Raw genomic sequence first — 16,479 nt, forward strand, 5'->3', positions numbered from 1 at the left:
TCAATCTCCTCAGCTCACTGAGTCTTCACGGATTCACCTTTTGCCTCACAATGCTGGAAAAAAAACGTGCTCAGTGTTAATCGCTGGAAATCGCCTATCATCCGACTTGATTTCATTCGCATTAGTCATTTTACGGGGCTTGACCGACGGAGAGTTGTATTTTTGTTTTTGCTCGCCAATATTTTTGCTTCTTGAAAGCATCAAGTGGAGATTTTTTTCATTCATGGGTCCCTGGTTCCCGCTTCGCAATCCTCGCATCCCCTATTTGGATAAAATTGTATCTCCGTGGACAGCTTGATAACCACAGAGCCCCATTATTTTGGAAGCATAGGGACGCAACTTTTTTTGTTTCCTTTTTTACGGGGAAGAAAAAAGAAGAGAGTTGAGATCGCCACCTCGCAACAAGATGGATCAAAATATTTTCGGTAACGCCCGAGTCCCTTGATGGCTTGTAGATTAGATTACTTCGCCTTAGAAACGGCGGAGGGCACCTGACGTCACTGATTGATTTTTCTCTGGTTCTTCTCGGGGGGGCGTTGGACCCACTTCTCCGGGTCCGCACGTTTTTGTTCCGTGACTCACTAACTGGAGGAAGGATCGACAGGAAGAAAAAGCCAAACTATCTCAAAATCCCCTCGGAGCCTATCAATATCTTCTTAGAAACCTCCGGCGGAGCGGTCTTGTCCGGCAGTCGGCGAGGTCGGCCAAACTCATGTGTCCATGGACATAACCTGACTTCGACAAACGCTGGTTACCCCCACTGTTCAGGTCTGTATGGCCGCTCTGCCGGCCAGGACAGCTAAGCGAGATGTTCATCTGTCCTCGGGAAAACCTTGAAGGGCTAGCTCCTGGTCTGATTTGATGAGATCCACAATCCGAGATGCCGTCCCTTAACTTTATCTAGACTAGGTTCGACGCCGGAAGGCTTCGTGTCCAAGCTCGAGGGGGCGAGCCGTTAGGAGTAGAGGAATGCATGCCATTCCCGTGCAAACAGACGGTCAGTTTCTTCGAATAGCGTTCCGGCCAAGAATTTTCCATCGTTCCCCTCGTGGTCTGCAGTTACTACGAAATAGATGGTTGCAATCCGTATTTTTCATGGCGGTAAGAAAAGGGGGGGGGGGGGGGGGGTTGAGATGTCAATGCATCGAGCCTAACCGGAGCATATACCTCATTTTCCATGCCCACGACTGCAGTTAGTGGGCAGTGGCTTGCACGTCAAAATCTATGAAGCATGGAAATCGGGATATTATCATGTATGGCCATATGGCTTTTGCGCGTGGCCGTGGTAGAAACCTTGAAAGCATTCACTCATTCCTCTTTGGGAACGGTGTACCTCGTACGTACAATTGGTACACTAGGTACTCCGTATTCTGTGGCGTTGGATCGGACTCTCGCCCGAGAGCCGCAGCTCCGGACCAGAACGGAGAATGGAGAATGGAGAATGGAGAATAGAGACTGGAATTTTCGCCTGGCCCACTACAGCACGGGGCATCGGGGTGAGGTCAGTGCTCTGGGCTAGGACTAGCCTGGCGAGCTCCACTATCATGATTGTGTATCGATCAATATTCCGATAATCTGGCTCGTCTTGCCTGTCACCACTGAAGCATCACAGCTCGAGCCTTAACATGGGCCTTATTGTCAGATCTGATTCATTCCATAATTTCGGCCTTTTTTCGACAGGGAACCCTCGGTGTGTCAAGACTACTAACACTGATACCCCGATGCGCCAATCAATATGCGCAGGGATCGGCCCTGCTTTGATAGAGATTATATGTGATGTAGGGACGGGTCGGGAAGTCCTCCCGGCTGGCGGCAAAGCAACTGAACCAACATTTATTTCCAACCGAAGCCCCTTTTTGTCTTTTCAGATCTGGCATTTGCCACTTGCCGTGTTATGGAACTTTTACGTGAACCTCTGTCCATGGTTTTGTGAAACTCCTGCATGCAGAAAGTCGAGCCATTCTTTGGTCGCTGTGTAACGACAGACCCAAAATTCTCGAGGGCTTCCATCCGGAAATCGAACGAGAATCGAGCTGTCTAGCCAGGCACAACTGCTCTATTTGGCCCTACTTGAAGGCTTAAATACCTCGTACCTCGAATCATGTCGAGCGTGGCTTGCTGAGAGGCGCCTCTTCAGGCAAGAGCTGAATCGCCCCTCCAGCCATCGAAAGTAGGAGTATTATTCAGTTGCGGCCATTCGTCCCTCCCTCCCCCCAGCTTCCAGCCTCGGAGAGAATAAACCATTGGATCGCTCGATCCAGGATTCCAGAGAGGAGTGGAGGAAATTGTGTTATTTTTCCCGTCTAGCCTCGCGGATGTATTTGACACCATCCGCCTACGATCAGCCGCTCCGTCCGTGCCCTCATCTATCGCGAACCAACAGGAAGACTACCGACGCAAGGCCTGTGTGGCCCTGTGCATGATTGCCATGTCTACGATGCTGTCCGAGCGAGAAATTGCGGGGGCGGAGTCCACCAATAATTGAATAATGGTAACGGGCTGTAGGAGGGAGAAAAGAAACGCGCGTAAGTGTACGCTTGCTTTTATTAATGGCTTGTCTGGCCTGGAGGAGCGAGATCTGGGGGGGAGGGGGCGTTCGACGCCTTTAAGGCCTGCATGTCCTCCACATCCCGAGTGTGCGATCGATCGGCTTGCTTTCCACCTCCTTCAGTTCTTACTCCGTATGTGGCCTCGGACGAACTCGCCTCTTCCTGATATTCCGCTGCCGAACCGCAGACCTGGATAAACCTGGTTACTGTCTCTATTGGATCGCGACATGGCAGGCGAAACGAATGGCCCGACACTACTGGCAGCTAGTTGGGTTCTCGCCATCCTAGCGTTTATTCTATTAGCCCTTCGGTTCTACTGTAAACTCAGTCGCGGACGGCCCCTTTGGTGGGACGACTACACGTTGTCGGTTTCTTGGGTATGCACCTTTTATCAATGCATCGTCCCTAACCTTCTTCTCCAAATTATAAATAAACGCGCACTCATCTCGTTCGAGCACGTGCTTACTGACATGTCGGGCTCGCAGATATGCCTCTTCGGCACGGCCATCGCGGCGACTCTTTCGGTCCACTACGGCCTCGGCAGACGTACCACAAAACTAATCCAAACCGGACCCGAAAACCTCACGAAAATCAGCCAACTCAGCATCCCCGGGGGTCTACTCGTTGTCCTCGCCACGGTATGGAGCAAGACCTCGTTCGCCATCACCGTGATGAGAATCTGCGATGGATGGAAGCGGGCGTTCCTCTGGTTCGCCATTATATCCATGAATCTACTCATGATTACGACCGGGATCTTGCTCGTCGCTGTGTGCCCTCCCCTGGAAATGCTGGTTATGGCTGCTGGTGGGCCGCAAAGGAAGTGCTTGCCGCCGAAGGTTAATATCGTCTTTGGAACGACAGCGTCTGGTGAGCTTGGATTTCTTTTTACTAGTTCGGATCGTTGCAGCCGTGATGATATTGAAGTGTGCACTGAACTTACACCATCGACATAGCATACTCCGGCGTAATGGATGTTCTCCTGGCAATCCTTCCGTGGTATCTCGTATGGAACTTGCAAATGAAAATCGGCGAGAAGATTGGGGTGGCTCTCGCGATGAGTATGGGCGTCTTGTAAGTGGTGGTCGGATCGCAATTTGTTGAAATGAGTCTGGCCGCAAGAACGCTACTAACCCTCAACTAGCGCTGGTGTTACGGCATTCATCAAGTGCACTTACATTCGGAAATTGGGTAGCGGTGACATTTCCTGTATGGATCCCTTTATTACTTCCTATTGGCGATTCTAGCAGAGCTAGTACCTGCGTCATGCTAACGCGATACTCTTCCAGTCGACATTTCCTACCTTATGATCTGGGGAGCCGCGGAGGCTGCCGTGACCATAGTCGCGGCTTCGATTCCCATTCTTCGAGTGCTCATCCGTGATGCGACAACTCAATACTACTACGGGTCGAGAACACATACTCAGAGAGGCACACGCCCCGAGGACGAAAGCGGAATCCTTGGCTCGGACCAGCGAGGGAAGCAATCCATCGCCATTCATTCGTCCTCCTCGGCGCACCCATCGGCTCGTCGCGAAATGGAGAACGACAGCATTGCATCCTCCGATGATGATAAGACCCGGCCGAACATTAATGGAGGTGGCATCATACGGACGACCCACGTAACGGTTGAGACTAAGAGGATAGGGTCCGAGGGGACCTCTGATTATGAGCTCGACAATTTACGCGGATGAAAACTGTAAGATAGTGTTTATGAAGTTTAGCGTAGATGCTTTTGAAAATGGTATGCTATTATGTCTAGTTCTGCTCGACTTCGGTTGAGGGCATTTTGTGCATCAAAACATTTAGACCCAACTCGCGCTGCTGTCTCATTAGGGGTTGCCTCTTCCCCTTCGGGCCTTGGCTCTTGTCTGTATGTGAAATTGAGACTCACTGATTGGGTACCCGGGAAGCTCACTGAAACCAAAAGGTATTCACATTCTATGTCGGAAAACGGTTCAGGCCTGTTCATCGATTGTGAATTTCGGCGACTGAATAATGAAGGTGCCGATGCCCCCTTCTCATATATCAGTGCGGAAATTCTAAGTTCTTCGACGAAATTGGGTGTACCCAAGACGACACTACTTCGTACACCTTCTACTACACTCCTTCGTAGTGATTCGTAGTGAGTGATTCTATCTTGTGGACCGCTGCCCGCAGGTAATTTGACTTGTGCCTGCATTCAAAAGCGAGCGATGAGGAGGTATCGTTACTCTCGGGTATGACTTGCATGACCCGTGACAAGGTCTTTCCGAGTCTAGTGTACTTCGTAAGCTAAGGCTAGTGGGGCCGCCTTCTCCCACAAATCTGATCCATGTTCAGGCTCGCGAGGAGTTACTCTATTGTATGGACGAAGTGTTTGTTGCGCCGTCATCAACATTGGGGTTCTTACATTATATACATCAATTCTTGCAATGTCCTTGCCTACTTTGGCCGCGGCACATGTGGTCTTGGTCGCCAGGAGTGATCTCTCCTTCCAATCGCGTCCAAGAGACACTCTTAAGTACCTGAGATTGTTGGAAGGCTTAGCCGGCAGCCGTCGTTCAAATTTGGAAGCTCTTTGGAACACTCACGCATGACTAAGACACGGAAAGGACCCTCCGCCTTCCAGTGAAATGGATAAGATTGAAAGAGCAACGCTCGGCAGAGTCCGTGGGGCGCCGTTGTCAGCTGCAATAAGAATCCTGCCCAACGAGGTGTCAGATTGGGCGTGAATGAGACCATTGAGACCACTGAGGGACACGTTTTCACGGATTCATACATCCATTGATTCCATCATTCCAGGTCAAGCATGGGGCGACGAGCACGAAGTTCAAGTCTTTATGCAAGGCGGGTTCCTACACTACTTCGCAGGCTCTGTAGTCCACGGGACATGGCCAAGTACAAACGAATGGATAAGAAGCGAAGGATGAGGTATTCCATGCATGGCTGTAGGCAGGCAGGGCTTTGGCTTGGCTGTGAGGACTAGAATACTTGGATTGATGGGAAGCGAATCAAGAAGTAGAAGTCGTCCTCAGGAGGTAGGGCTAAAACTATAGAACCCGGGATAACGGAATAATTCTTTGTACATCTCCTGCGGGTGCCACAAGTTGGTATGAAAATGCGGCAAGAATTCTTTTCCTTTTTTTGTTATGGTTGATCTTGTCTACCCGGAAAATCGCGAAACGTGGGTAATTCAGCAACGGCTGTTGGGTTCAAACAGGATCAATGAGTTTCTGGTGTTTCGAGCAAATGTGCGCCAAGTGATAAAGCCGAGCGACATTATGGAGCAGAATTGCATCGTACAATAAATTGGGACTAAGAAGTAGAAACGACGTATTAAACAGTGCCTCTTTCCATAGTTGTACAGCCTGGCTATACTTATTCATTGCTCATTGTTACAGCCGGAAGCCACGACTGCGCTCCAGTGTCCAACGTCTTTGAACCTTTGGGCCGATCTGGAGTGAGTCGATCGACGATTGATGCCTGTGCCCCCCCTCAAGCCCAGCCCGCCCAAGTCCGTCTTGCTTTTTGCCTTCGCACGCCACACAAGCTACGCGACTATTTTAATAATTTTTTTCCCCCTCGCCCCAAAAACTCCCTAGCGTTTAGTCCCCACTGGTGCGATCGAATTTTCTCCCTGTACTTCGTATATTTCCATCCTCCCCACTCTCACATCCACTCTCGACTTTAAATCACTCTCTCATCGCTTCTCCAGACTGGATCGCAAAGGCTTCCTACGCTTCTCTCGACGCCTAAAACTCCTCCTGTCTTCGTCCTGCCCCGCGTCTGCATCTACCTTGCAGGGATCCAACCCTAACGCCTTTCTCAGAAAAACGCAACCACCCATCTTCTGACAAGATGCCTCCCAGGAAGCAGTGGGGTATGTGTCCCTCCCTGTGTGCAACATCGCTTCACCTTCTTTGGTCGTTGGAGAACGATGTGACTCCCTTGACCTCCGCTCCCATTCTCTGCTCTTCGTTTCGATTTCCTTGTCTTATCTAGACTATTTCCGCTAACCTCAACTTTGTGTGTGCAGACGACGAGGAGTCGGACTCTAGCAGTGCCCCCTCCACCCCACCTCTCCCCGCCACCCGCCGCGCGAATAAATTCGACGACGAGGAGGCCGAAGACAGCGATGTAGGTTGTACCCTTATTCTCTTTGCGTTGTTGTAGCGGTTGTATGGCGCGGTGTCACCAAGACACTGGCTGACTTTTTATGTGCTTAGGTCCTTGACGACTGGGATGCCGCCGAAGACTCCGAAGTCGAGCGTGAGAAGGAAAAGAAGGCTGCCGAAGCAAAGGCCAAGGCCGAGGCCGAGGCTGCTGCCAACAAAAAGTCCAAGGCCCAGCGAATCGCCGAACTCAAGGCTCAGCGTGCCGCCGCTCTCGCCCAGGCTGACGAGTTCGACGACGAGACCGAGGCCGAGCGCCGAGCGCGTCTTCGACGTACCGAGAAAGAATCTGATTTGAAGCACGCCGAGGATCTGTTCGGCGATATCGGTGTTCCCGCTGGCCGTACCGCGACCAACGCTGGCGCTGCTGTCGTCATCGACAGCAAGGACCCTAACAACACCGTCAACCTGAACACCCTGCCTCTCTTCAACCCCACCACCAAAGCCCAGTTCGAGACTCTACGCAACACTCTCGTTCCTCTGATCGGTCATCACGCCAAGAAGCCTCACTACACCATGTTCCTCCAGGAGTTTGCCAAGCAGCTCGCCAAGGAACTCCCCAGCGACCAGGTGAAGAAGATTGCCAGCACCCTTACTGCTCTCAGCAACGAGAAGCTCAGGGAGGAGAAGGCGGCTGAGAAGGGCGGAAAGAAGAGCAAGGCCCAGAAGACCAAGACTTCTCTTGTGGCCAACCGCCCGAACGAAGTCTTTGCGACTTACGATGATGATTTCGGAGAGTAAGACAAGCCATCCTAGCCCATAGCCCGTACCATATTTTGTTGGTGATCTGGAATTTTGTACTAACGAACCCTACTTTTAGTGATGATTTCATGTGAAGAGAGTCTTTATATGTGCATGGTTGATGGAAGTTATGATAGAGAAAGCGGTTGCGCGATGCCTAGAAGCTCGTCAAGTGCCTGAGCGGCACAACCACGCCGCCAGATTCTTCTCTCCAACGGTTTATCGCCGAGTCGCTCTGATCGACAGAGATCGACGGTGGTCATATCACGAAGTGGTGTCGGGGTGTGGTGGAAGGGCCAAGACGCCTCTCCACTGCCCCCCAGGCGCCGAGATCGCCACTGCCGGTGTGCTGAATCGGTCAGTAGAGGATCGAGGCGGGGCCCGTCCCCCTGGATGGGGATGATACATTCTTGGGAGAGGAGAGGGAAAAAGTCAAGTCGTGGGAAGCATTAATAAATCAGTGATCGGCGTTAGTGCGCTAGATCCTAGGTCTTCTTACAGGCTATTCGGCAAAGTTGTCGCTGCTGTTGTTAGTGTTGGTTGTTATGGTGGATTTATCTTCTTTTTTCTTCTCCCTCTTCGTCTTCATCGAGATTCAAGAATCCTTCTTAGATTGCTTCTTTTTACAGTATTAAAATCGGGTTATACATCATGGGAAATGTCTGCGCAGCCCAAGTGAAAATAATATGTACGTATGCCTATCGCTGACGTCCCAGTCTCCCTTCTCTTCATTAGTCGAGCTCCTCGAGTGGACAGGGAATGGTTGGCAGGTCTTCGTCGATGCTTATGTCCTCTCCTCGACTCATCTTGGTGAAGTGCTTCCGGATGAGCTTGATCCTGCTATTGGTTAATTCCGAGTTCGTGGGGTCGCCATACTTCATGGTAAACCCGTCGTCATGCTCAACCCAGTCCTAATACCGGAATCCCCCAACTAGTTAGCTGGGATTTCAAAATCAAATACACCCAAGGGAGAAAAAAAGCTAACTAAAAGATGGAAAGAAGAAGAACTCACATTGCAATCGGGGAAATTCCGCCCAAACAAGCTCCAAAAGGTGTCCCCAATAACACTATCACTCTCCTCAATGACCTTAAAGAACTCCGGAAGCGGATCACCACCAGCACCGGGATCATTCCCGCCCACCCATCCATACTCGCCCACAAACAATGGGCGATCCGCAGCCTCAAGCTTCGCAATATCACCCTTCAACTTCCCCACATCGACGGGGTAAAAGTGGTCCGAAAAGATGTCAACCTCATCGACCTCAAAGTGCGTAACGTTAACGCCATAGGTACCGTCGACAAACAGCTTCTCGGGGGCCAAGTCCTTAACGTGGCGAGCGATTTCGCGGACCCAGTGGGCGGGGCAGTTCATGTCTCCCCACTCGGGCCCAAGGAGCTCGTTGCCGGACTCGATGGCGAAGATGGTGGGATCCTCGGCGAGGGTGAGGTTCGTGAGGGGGTTGAGGTGGGTGAGGAGGGTGGTGACGTAGGATTTGAAGGAGGCGACGATGGTCGGGTCGTCGTAGAAGGCCATCATGGCGGGGTTGCGGGAGTCTTTGGCTTGGGAGAGGTCGTGGCCTGCCCAGCGGAGGAAGTCGAATTTTCCGCCATGGTAGTAGTCCTGCGGGAAAGGGGGAGGGGGGGACGAAAAATCTTGTTAGTCTTTGATATCTATCTGATGCCCCTTTTTCCTTCTTGTTGATATCGGGTAAGTTTATACGTACGTAGTTGTCTACGAGCGGAACCATGAGCCTGATACCATGTTCTCTCGCCTGATAAATAGCCCAATCAATAGACTCCCAAGCCTCATCATTAATCACGCCAGCTTCAGGCATGAGGCTCAGCGGCGACCCCGTGTTAGACCCCAATGTGTGCGCGCGGATCATGGTCCCTCCTAGGGCCTTGACGATGCGCATCACCTCGGTCACGCGGTCTGGTTGTGGGTAGCTGATCTTTTTCGGCGCGTAGAACGGCTCGCCCTCGGGAGGCACGACGTTCTCGTCGAGGGCGATCCAGTAGACGTTGGGACCGACGGCTTTCCATTCTGTGCCGTTGAGGTAGAGGTGCGTGGATGTGCGGGTGATGGGAAGGTCGCGGAGATCGTCGCTGGCTGCCAGAGCTAGGCTTGCGAGGGTGAGGCTGACGGCTAGTTTCATTTTCGCGCTTGGGGCTCTCTCTCTCTCTCGTTTTCTTTTCCCTTCTTCTTTTTATTGTGGGAAAGGACCCGAGGACATGGTGATGTTGAGCGCGTTGGGGGCGGAGGGCTTTAAAACAGGCTCGATTGCATATATAGACGGTGATGCCAAGTTCGTTTATATGCGTTCCGTCAACAGGGAACAATCATACCCCCCCCGGTCATTTACAAGATGCTAAAATCTCCCGAGAGAATTTGAAAGGACTAGGAGTGGTATAAGCCGAATTACCGCGTCCGCTCTGAGAGGTAGGCCGGGCGGCCGGACTCCGCGGTACCGCATAGAGTGGCAGCTTGGACGCGGAGCAGGGCTCTCCGAGGAGCTCCATTGAGAAATTATCACGATAGAGGGAAAAATAAAACATATAATTCCATCGGGTTCATTTAACTTATGTCAAATGGATAAGGCTAACCCTCGCATTTAATGACGATCCAGCGTCAAAGATGGGAGAAGAAGGGGATTGAATGAGGGACCGGAGTCCTCAGCTAGCTCAGCTCAGCTCCGCTGCGGATCAGGCGAGGCGACGCTAGGTCGACGGTTGACGGTTGTTCGGCTGCCATGCCAGCAGCGGTGGTGTTGTCAACAGAGCAAGGAAATTGAAGGGGCAAGACTCGATCAGCAGAATCGTGCTATTTATTGCTTTAATGGCTGGGGAACCTTGATGTCCGCGATCATGTTGGATTTGGACAAATGGAGAAGCAAGCAATTTTGAAGTACTTTGTGCTTGAACCGAGGTACTTCGTACAAGATTACTTATTAATTTACATAGAACTGGGGTAAACCTATTATTAGCGCCAATGTACCAAGGTACCAACAGGCTCATCCAGCTATTTTTTTGGTCGGAATTACTTCATAGCTTCACTGCTCCTTCATCCACCGATCTCTCCCATTCACCTCCGCCGACACCCGCCGCCTTCCCACGACCCGGACCCGGCCTTGTTCGCTTCATTACTTCCGGAATAAATGTTATAATGGCGTCGCAAAAGGGCTGGGCTCGGCGCCCCTGGTTCCTCTTCGCCCTTGCTCTTGTCCTTGTCCTCCTAGCCTCCGGCGCCGAGGCTTCCGTCGGAGACAGGCTGCCAGCCTTTCGCGAGTGTGTGAGGGTACGATGCTCCCGTTCACGAATCCATACCAATTTCTTTTTTCTCTCTTACGCCCTCCGGGGAACGTCAACCTAGCTTGTTGGCGAAGCTTGCCCCCGGCTTGTAATGCGCAAAGAACAGTAGAGCGACTAACCTAACCGCGCTGGAGTACAGCAATGCAAGGAGACCAAGTGTGTCGCCGGAAAGGATGCCATGCAAATTCGTACGAAGCTTCCCCCTCATTCTCCCCTGCCCTCGGCATCTTATTCTGACATCCTGCCTCTGCTTCTGCAGCTCTCTACCGACGCCTCCTCCTGTGGGATTGTCCCGCCGAATGCGATTACGCCTGCCAACACGACATAACCGCCCGCCGCATCATCTCCGACCAACCCGTCGTCCAATTCCACGGAAAATGGCCCTTCTTCCGCATCCTCGGCATGCAGGAACCCCTCAGCGTATTCTTTTCCCTCGGCAACCTCTGGGCCCACGCCTCGGGCCTCCGTCGCCTGCGCGCCTCCGTCCCTCCTTCTTACCGCCTCCTCCCCTTCTACAAGCTCTTCGCATACTTCGGCATCACCTCATGGGTGTTCAGCTCCATCTTCCACACGCGCGACTTTAAGTTCACTGAGGAGATGGATTACTTCGCCGCCGGCGCCAGCGTCCTTTATGGCCTGTACTATACCGCCGTGCGTGTCTTTAGGCTCGACAGGCCGACGCGCAAGATCAAGTCCATCCTGAAGTCTTGGACGGTCCTCTGCTGCTGTCTCTACCTCGCCCATGTCGCCTATCTCAAGGGCGTGAGGTGGGATTACACTTACAACATGGCGGCCAACGTCGTCGTCGGCCTGCTGCATAATGTCCTCTGGTTCTGGTTTAGTTTTCGGAGATATAGGCTATCCGGCGAGCCGTGGACGCTCTTGCCCGTCGTGGCGGTGACGTGGATTTCGTTGGCCATGAGCCTCGAGCTCTTTGACTTTGCACCCTTGTGGGGGAGTCTGGATGCGCATGCGCTCTGGCACTTTGGGACGATCGCCCCGTGTGTGTTGTGGTATAGGTGAGTTTGCTCCCTTCTTCGTACCCTGGTTGAGCCATGAGCTGACTGGTTTTGTCTTCCAGATATTTGGTTATGGATGCCCTAGATGATCTCGGTGGCACAAAAAAGTTCATCTCTTGATAGAGAAATGAGAACCCAAGCTCTATACAGGTAGTAATGAATATGACTGTATGCGTCGTGTGGTAATGTATACCATTTGAATGGATTCAAATCAATCGGGAAATTTAAAACGGTGGAAGGGATCACGATCTCAAATTCTGCTCCCCAATCAACTTGTATAACAGTTTCCAGTTTCTCATACTTCTTTCCCAATTTTATACTCCCGCAAACACCGTGTTCCTCCCAAAAAATCTCATAAATACAAGAAATCGTAATATTACATTGAGAGCTGTCAAGCATATCCACGAGAGAGCCCTATACTGCGAATCGGCCCTCCCTCACCAAGACGCACACCTCTCTACTTCCCCGTCCATTTCAGACCCAATCAGACCATGGAACCGTCCAGGACAGCCCAAACCTCGGCACCGTAAACTCAGGTATCAAAGCCACCAAATGCGGCGCCAGTACCCCCAAGAAGAAACCCCCGGTGACCAGCAGAACCATGACAGCTGCAGTAAGAGAAGGGGATATCTCGCGCTGGAGCCAGTGCTGCCGGAGTTGAATCGTGCCGATGTGGGCGTGGAACAGCTCGTGCTCAACGTTGCCGTCGGCGTCGGGGTTGAACGGGGGCGAGGGACGTGGAGACTGCTTGCTTTCGGCTCTTTAATCGCTGGACAAAGTAGATCCCGAGTTGTTAGCTTTGTGCTCTTCTCACTCGTGAAAAGGAGTCCTTCCATCCCGCTCCTTCTCTCTCTCCTCTTGGATTTTCAATGAAAAGGGCGTGGAGAAAAAAAAAGGAGCGGTAAATCTTACAGCAACGTTAGGCACACATCCCCCTGCAACTTCGCCTTAAGCTCCAGCTCAACATCAAGATTCAACCCAATATGCAGCCTCGCCGATCTCGACTTCGCATTCCCCAGGTTCGGCACGGGCGCCGGTGTGGCGAGGGACTTGGCAAGCTGGGCTCCGTTCCCCGGTTTGCCGCCGTTCTCACCGCCGGTGGAGGCGGCCTTCCTCTTTCTCCGTCTCCGGCGACGGCCGCCGCCGCTGCTGGCGCTGTTGGTGGTCGGGGCGGTGCTCGCTTGGGAATCTGTGGTGGTTGAGAAGGCTGTTTCGGAGGCGGAGTCGTCTACATCGCCGATGTCGAGGTAGATGTCGCGCTTGAGTTGGGGTGGTTGACCGCGACGGTCGTCGGCGTAGATGGGCTTTATGGTGCCTAGGGGGATCGTGGTGGGCATTGTGGGCAGTCGGGATTGATGTGTTAGAGGAGAGGGATATGGCGGGGTTGGTAAAGAGATCAAGTTCTAGCGACTCGTGGGAGTCGTAGAAGAGAGACGGCTCACAATTCTAAAGACCAATGTGATGCCTCAAAAGACAGACGTAACAGAAAGGCAAAAGAGGGAGGCAAGGAGCACGAGGAGAGTCAGTTGAGCGATGATATTGAGGATCACTAAGAGAGCCGTCGATCATATTAATAGGATTTATTCAGGTCACAGACGTCTGGTGTCCAGTTTCCAATATGTACCAAGCCCGTTTGTTTCAACAAATCGGCTTCTGGAAGTTTAACCAGGAGTGGTCCCAGGGGAAGTTTCCTAGGATTGCCAGCATCCCATATTGGGGTGTTGCTGAGTCGTGTTGGCGGGAAATAATCCCTAAAGGGCGGTTGAGCTCTCTCCGCGATGTGTTCTTTGTGGAGAGTTGCTGCAGCCCGGATCACGTCCGAAACAAGCCCCAAGCGCAACTCGTACGATGACACAAGGCCTGAAACGCCGACTGCGAACCCTTGTCTCCCGCCACTCGGGCGAGAGAGGGTTTAAGGCTAACGAATAATATTGAAGATCGGACAGGCATCCATCAAGTATCACGGTGGCAAGCTCTCCTGTAAACACATTGATCGATATTGACTGAATTTGCGGAGGAAAATGGTTTGGAAGACGCCATGATGCCACCTCCACCCCCTTCACAAAGTTAACTTCAGCGGCGCACCTCCCGCCCAATGATACAATGGATGAAGTTGGGATGATGTCGATGCTTGCTCGGCCATGACAGAACAAATTGCAACCCTCTGGCTGCATTTTTATTCCATTGATGCTATTCTTTTTCCCGCCACCAATTTTGAATGCGAGACAACTTTCAAAAAAGAAAAGAAAAAAAAAAAAAAAGTACAGTGATAATCCCAGCCTGCAAATCGAAATGACCATACTCGTAAACTCCAAATCGCCAAACATCCCAATCAGTAATAATTAAGCCCCTGCCACAGATGAAATATGGCCACATTGAAAAGAATCATTATGAAGAAACCAGCTGCCGAATTGGGCTCTCGTTCCTCGATGGCCAGGCTCTGGCGTGTTTGGGTCCTGTTACCCCACTTGACCTTGGTTTGTGCCTGGTTCCTTGCTGGGTCTTCCGTGAGCCGTGATTCGAGCACCGGCTCTGTATTAAGCTTGTTCCCTGTTTGGCTTCGGTATCCATAACTGGCCCCCAATCAAAGAGAAAAACTTCACCTCCGCGCCTTGCCGTGCCGTGACTACCCTTTGGCTGCCCCGCATATAACTACGGAGTAGACTTGACAAGGCGGGCTAGCCTAGTCCCGAGCACGTCTTGGCGTGTCGTTCTGATCATTCATGAAAAACATCTCCTCACCGAGCCTTGCCCGTTAGGTGATGGCTGCGGCTCCTACCCATCCGTACCCTTAAATGGCAACACCGGATAGTGGAGTGTCATCGTAACTTTCGAATGCTTGAAAACATTAATATCTCTTCCTCCTCCACTGCTCATTCCTCAGGTACTGAGCAAATCGCGAACCGACATTCCTCGGCCGGCCCCACCCTGAGGCTGAGGCTTAGGTCCGCTTTCACCTTGGCTCACAGACAAATGCCTCTGGCCAAAGTATCCCCTCCGATCAGTGTTGAGCATTAGTAAGGCCGCCGTCGCTTCATGGTCAGCATCGCCTTGGGGACCGAGCGCTGGGCTTGTTAGAGCCGAGCTGAGTGACGGGAGCGTCCCGGGCGCTCCATAACCGAATGCCGTTTGCGGCCCAAACGCAGGGGATGTCGTCGCGGACGTCGCATAGCTGAAGCGCCGATGATGCTCGGCAGACACTGAGGAGGAGTACGACTCTCTTCGAGGAGAGCCATCCCGAGCTTGAAGCGCAGGCGATATTGAAGCTCGGTGAGAGCTTGGAGCATTGCTATACGTTGGGGACGGGACAGTCGATCCCGTCATCTCGACGTCGGCAGGTTCGTCTTCGACACGATTGCTATGCCCCGGGTGATACACGTGTTGCTGCGATTGTGGGTGGTGGGGGTTGTGGTGGTGATGATGGTGGTGGTGACGAGTGTCCGAGGCATAAGTCTCTTGTATGGTAGGTGTGTCGACAGCGGAATGTTCCGACGATTCGCTGGGCTCCCGCTCCTCACGCTCCGCTTTCAGCTTGGATACACAATCCTCCAAATAACGCACATATTCTATCGAGGCCTAAGTAGAGTCTCTTGTTAGCTCGGAAAGCACCTGTACCAGGCACAGGCAGGACAGGAGAGAGGTAGGGGGATTCACGCATCCGCCCTTTTCATTTTGATATTATTTAGGGATTTTGAGGAACGTACCTGCAAAATAGCAAGCTTGTGCATCTCTCCAGTGCAGGCAGGAATCATACTTTTCAGAACGGCAAACTCCTCGTTCATCTTCGACCTTCGCCGCCTCTCGATAAGGCTGTGGGCAGTCTTTCGGGCGATTTTCCTTCCCGCCGCGCTCGTGGCCGATGGCTGCTTCTTCTTGCTGCCACCGGCCGCACCAGTAGCATTCGAAGCGGCGGTAGCGGTAGAAGCCGACGAAGAAGAAGAAGCGGAGGAGGCTGCAGTCGATTTGCTCCCGGCTCCCGTTGCCTTGGCTGTCGTTCCAGTTTTCTCGCTAACATCTTCCTTCTCCTCTTGCTTCTTCGGCTTCATTTGGATAATCTTCCTCGACCTCGTTGGTGGCGGCGGGAGTTCAAAGGGAACTTTGGCTTCCTTATTCGCGGCGGACGATCTTCGCCTCGATTTGACAGTCTCGCTAGGCTGTACCGGGTATTCAGTCCTCGAAGACTGGCCCCTCGATTCCCTCGCCGGGGAGGCAGATGCCATGGCTGGAGGAGGAAGTTCGAAGGCCATTTGGAGACTGGTAATGTCTTTTGTGCCATCCTTGCCTTTGATGTCGGTCGAGGAGGCAGGTGTGGGAGGGAGTGTCGGTTGAGGCATGGCGGGCGTAATAACCAGGTCTCAACCGATTGGCCTCGTGTTAGAGAAGAATCGAATGGGAAGCCGAGGGAAAGGGGTGGGGGAAGAAGTGCTTGGAAGCTAGAGCACGCGATATGTATCCTCAATCATCCAAGCAAGGGTCCTGAAATGTGTGTTTTTGTTGTGTGTGTGTGTGTGTGTGTGTGTGTGCGTGTGTGTGCTGAAATGAAGCAAGGCAAAAAATAATAAACGGTGAGGTCCTTCTTAGCGGAGAAGGTGGAGGAGGCTCGACGAAGATGACAAACGAAAGAAGAGATAACGGGGACGCTTTATCTCAGTCTTTACATCCATATCCGGGTCAGAAACAGGTCAACCCTCATCGGCAAGTCGGGAAAGGA

The 16,479-nt window shown here is 52.2% G+C and overlaps 6 protein-coding genes across 6 annotated transcripts; 3 read left to right on the plus strand and 3 right to left on the minus strand.

Moving 5' to 3' along the window:
- Positions 1 to 2,776: 2,776 nt before the first annotated feature.
- SAPIO_CDS3078 (uncharacterized protein) lies at positions 2,777 to 4,239 on the plus strand (the record flags this gene model as incomplete). Its single annotated transcript, XM_016785947.1, has 5 exons — positions 2,777 to 2,926; positions 3,035 to 3,416; positions 3,503 to 3,620; positions 3,691 to 3,755; positions 3,836 to 4,239. The coding sequence occupies 5 exons, from the start codon at positions 2,777 to 2,779 to the stop codon at positions 4,237 to 4,239; spliced, it is 1,119 nt and encodes a 372-aa protein (XP_016643953.1).
- Positions 4,240 to 6,385: 2,146 nt separating this feature from the next.
- On the plus strand, positions 6,386 to 7,440 carry SAPIO_CDS3079 (uncharacterized protein; the record flags this gene model as incomplete). The annotated part of the gene is made up of 3 exons (XM_016785948.1): positions 6,386 to 6,407; positions 6,564 to 6,664; positions 6,754 to 7,440. The coding sequence occupies 3 exons, from the start codon at positions 6,386 to 6,388 to the stop codon at positions 7,438 to 7,440; spliced, it is 810 nt and encodes a 269-aa protein (XP_016643954.1).
- Positions 7,441 to 8,171: 731 nt separating this feature from the next.
- SAPIO_CDS3080 (putative glycoside hydrolase protein) lies at positions 8,172 to 9,596 on the minus strand (the record flags this gene model as incomplete). The annotated part of the gene is made up of 3 exons (XM_016785949.1): positions 8,172 to 8,351; positions 8,453 to 9,061; positions 9,165 to 9,596. 3 exons carry the CDS (start codon positions 9,594 to 9,596, stop codon positions 8,172 to 8,174), a joined length of 1,221 nt encoding a protein of 406 aa, XP_016643955.1.
- A 1,007-nt stretch (positions 9,597 to 10,603) lies between these two features.
- Positions 10,604 to 11,888, plus strand: SAPIO_CDS3081 (uncharacterized protein; the record flags this gene model as incomplete). The annotated part of the gene is made up of 4 exons (XM_016785950.1): positions 10,604 to 10,735; positions 10,889 to 10,937; positions 11,009 to 11,768; positions 11,831 to 11,888. The coding sequence occupies 4 exons, from the start codon at positions 10,604 to 10,606 to the stop codon at positions 11,886 to 11,888; spliced, it is 999 nt and encodes a 332-aa protein (XP_016643956.1).
- A 354-nt stretch (positions 11,889 to 12,242) lies between these two features.
- SAPIO_CDS3082 (uncharacterized protein) lies at positions 12,243 to 13,105 on the minus strand (the record flags this gene model as incomplete). The annotated part of the gene is made up of 2 exons (XM_016785951.1): positions 12,243 to 12,528; positions 12,681 to 13,105. 2 exons carry the CDS (start codon positions 13,103 to 13,105, stop codon positions 12,243 to 12,245), a joined length of 711 nt encoding a protein of 236 aa, XP_016643957.1.
- A 1,543-nt stretch (positions 13,106 to 14,648) lies between these two features.
- Positions 14,649 to 16,102, minus strand: SAPIO_CDS3083 (Helix-loop-helix DNA-binding domain-containing protein; the record flags this gene model as incomplete). Its single annotated transcript, XM_016785952.1, has 2 exons — positions 14,649 to 15,344; positions 15,473 to 16,102. The coding sequence occupies 2 exons, from the start codon at positions 16,100 to 16,102 to the stop codon at positions 14,649 to 14,651; spliced, it is 1,326 nt and encodes a 441-aa protein (XP_016643958.1).
- Between the last annotated feature and the right edge of the window lie 377 nt (positions 16,103 to 16,479).

The sequence above is a fragment of the Scedosporium apiospermum genome (genome assembly GCF_000732125.1).
Source record: "Scedosporium apiospermum strain IHEM 14462 chromosome Unknown SEQ_SAPIO_0088, whole genome shotgun sequence".
Taxonomy (NCBI): Eukaryota; Fungi; Ascomycota; class Sordariomycetes; order Microascales; family Microascaceae; genus Scedosporium; species Scedosporium apiospermum.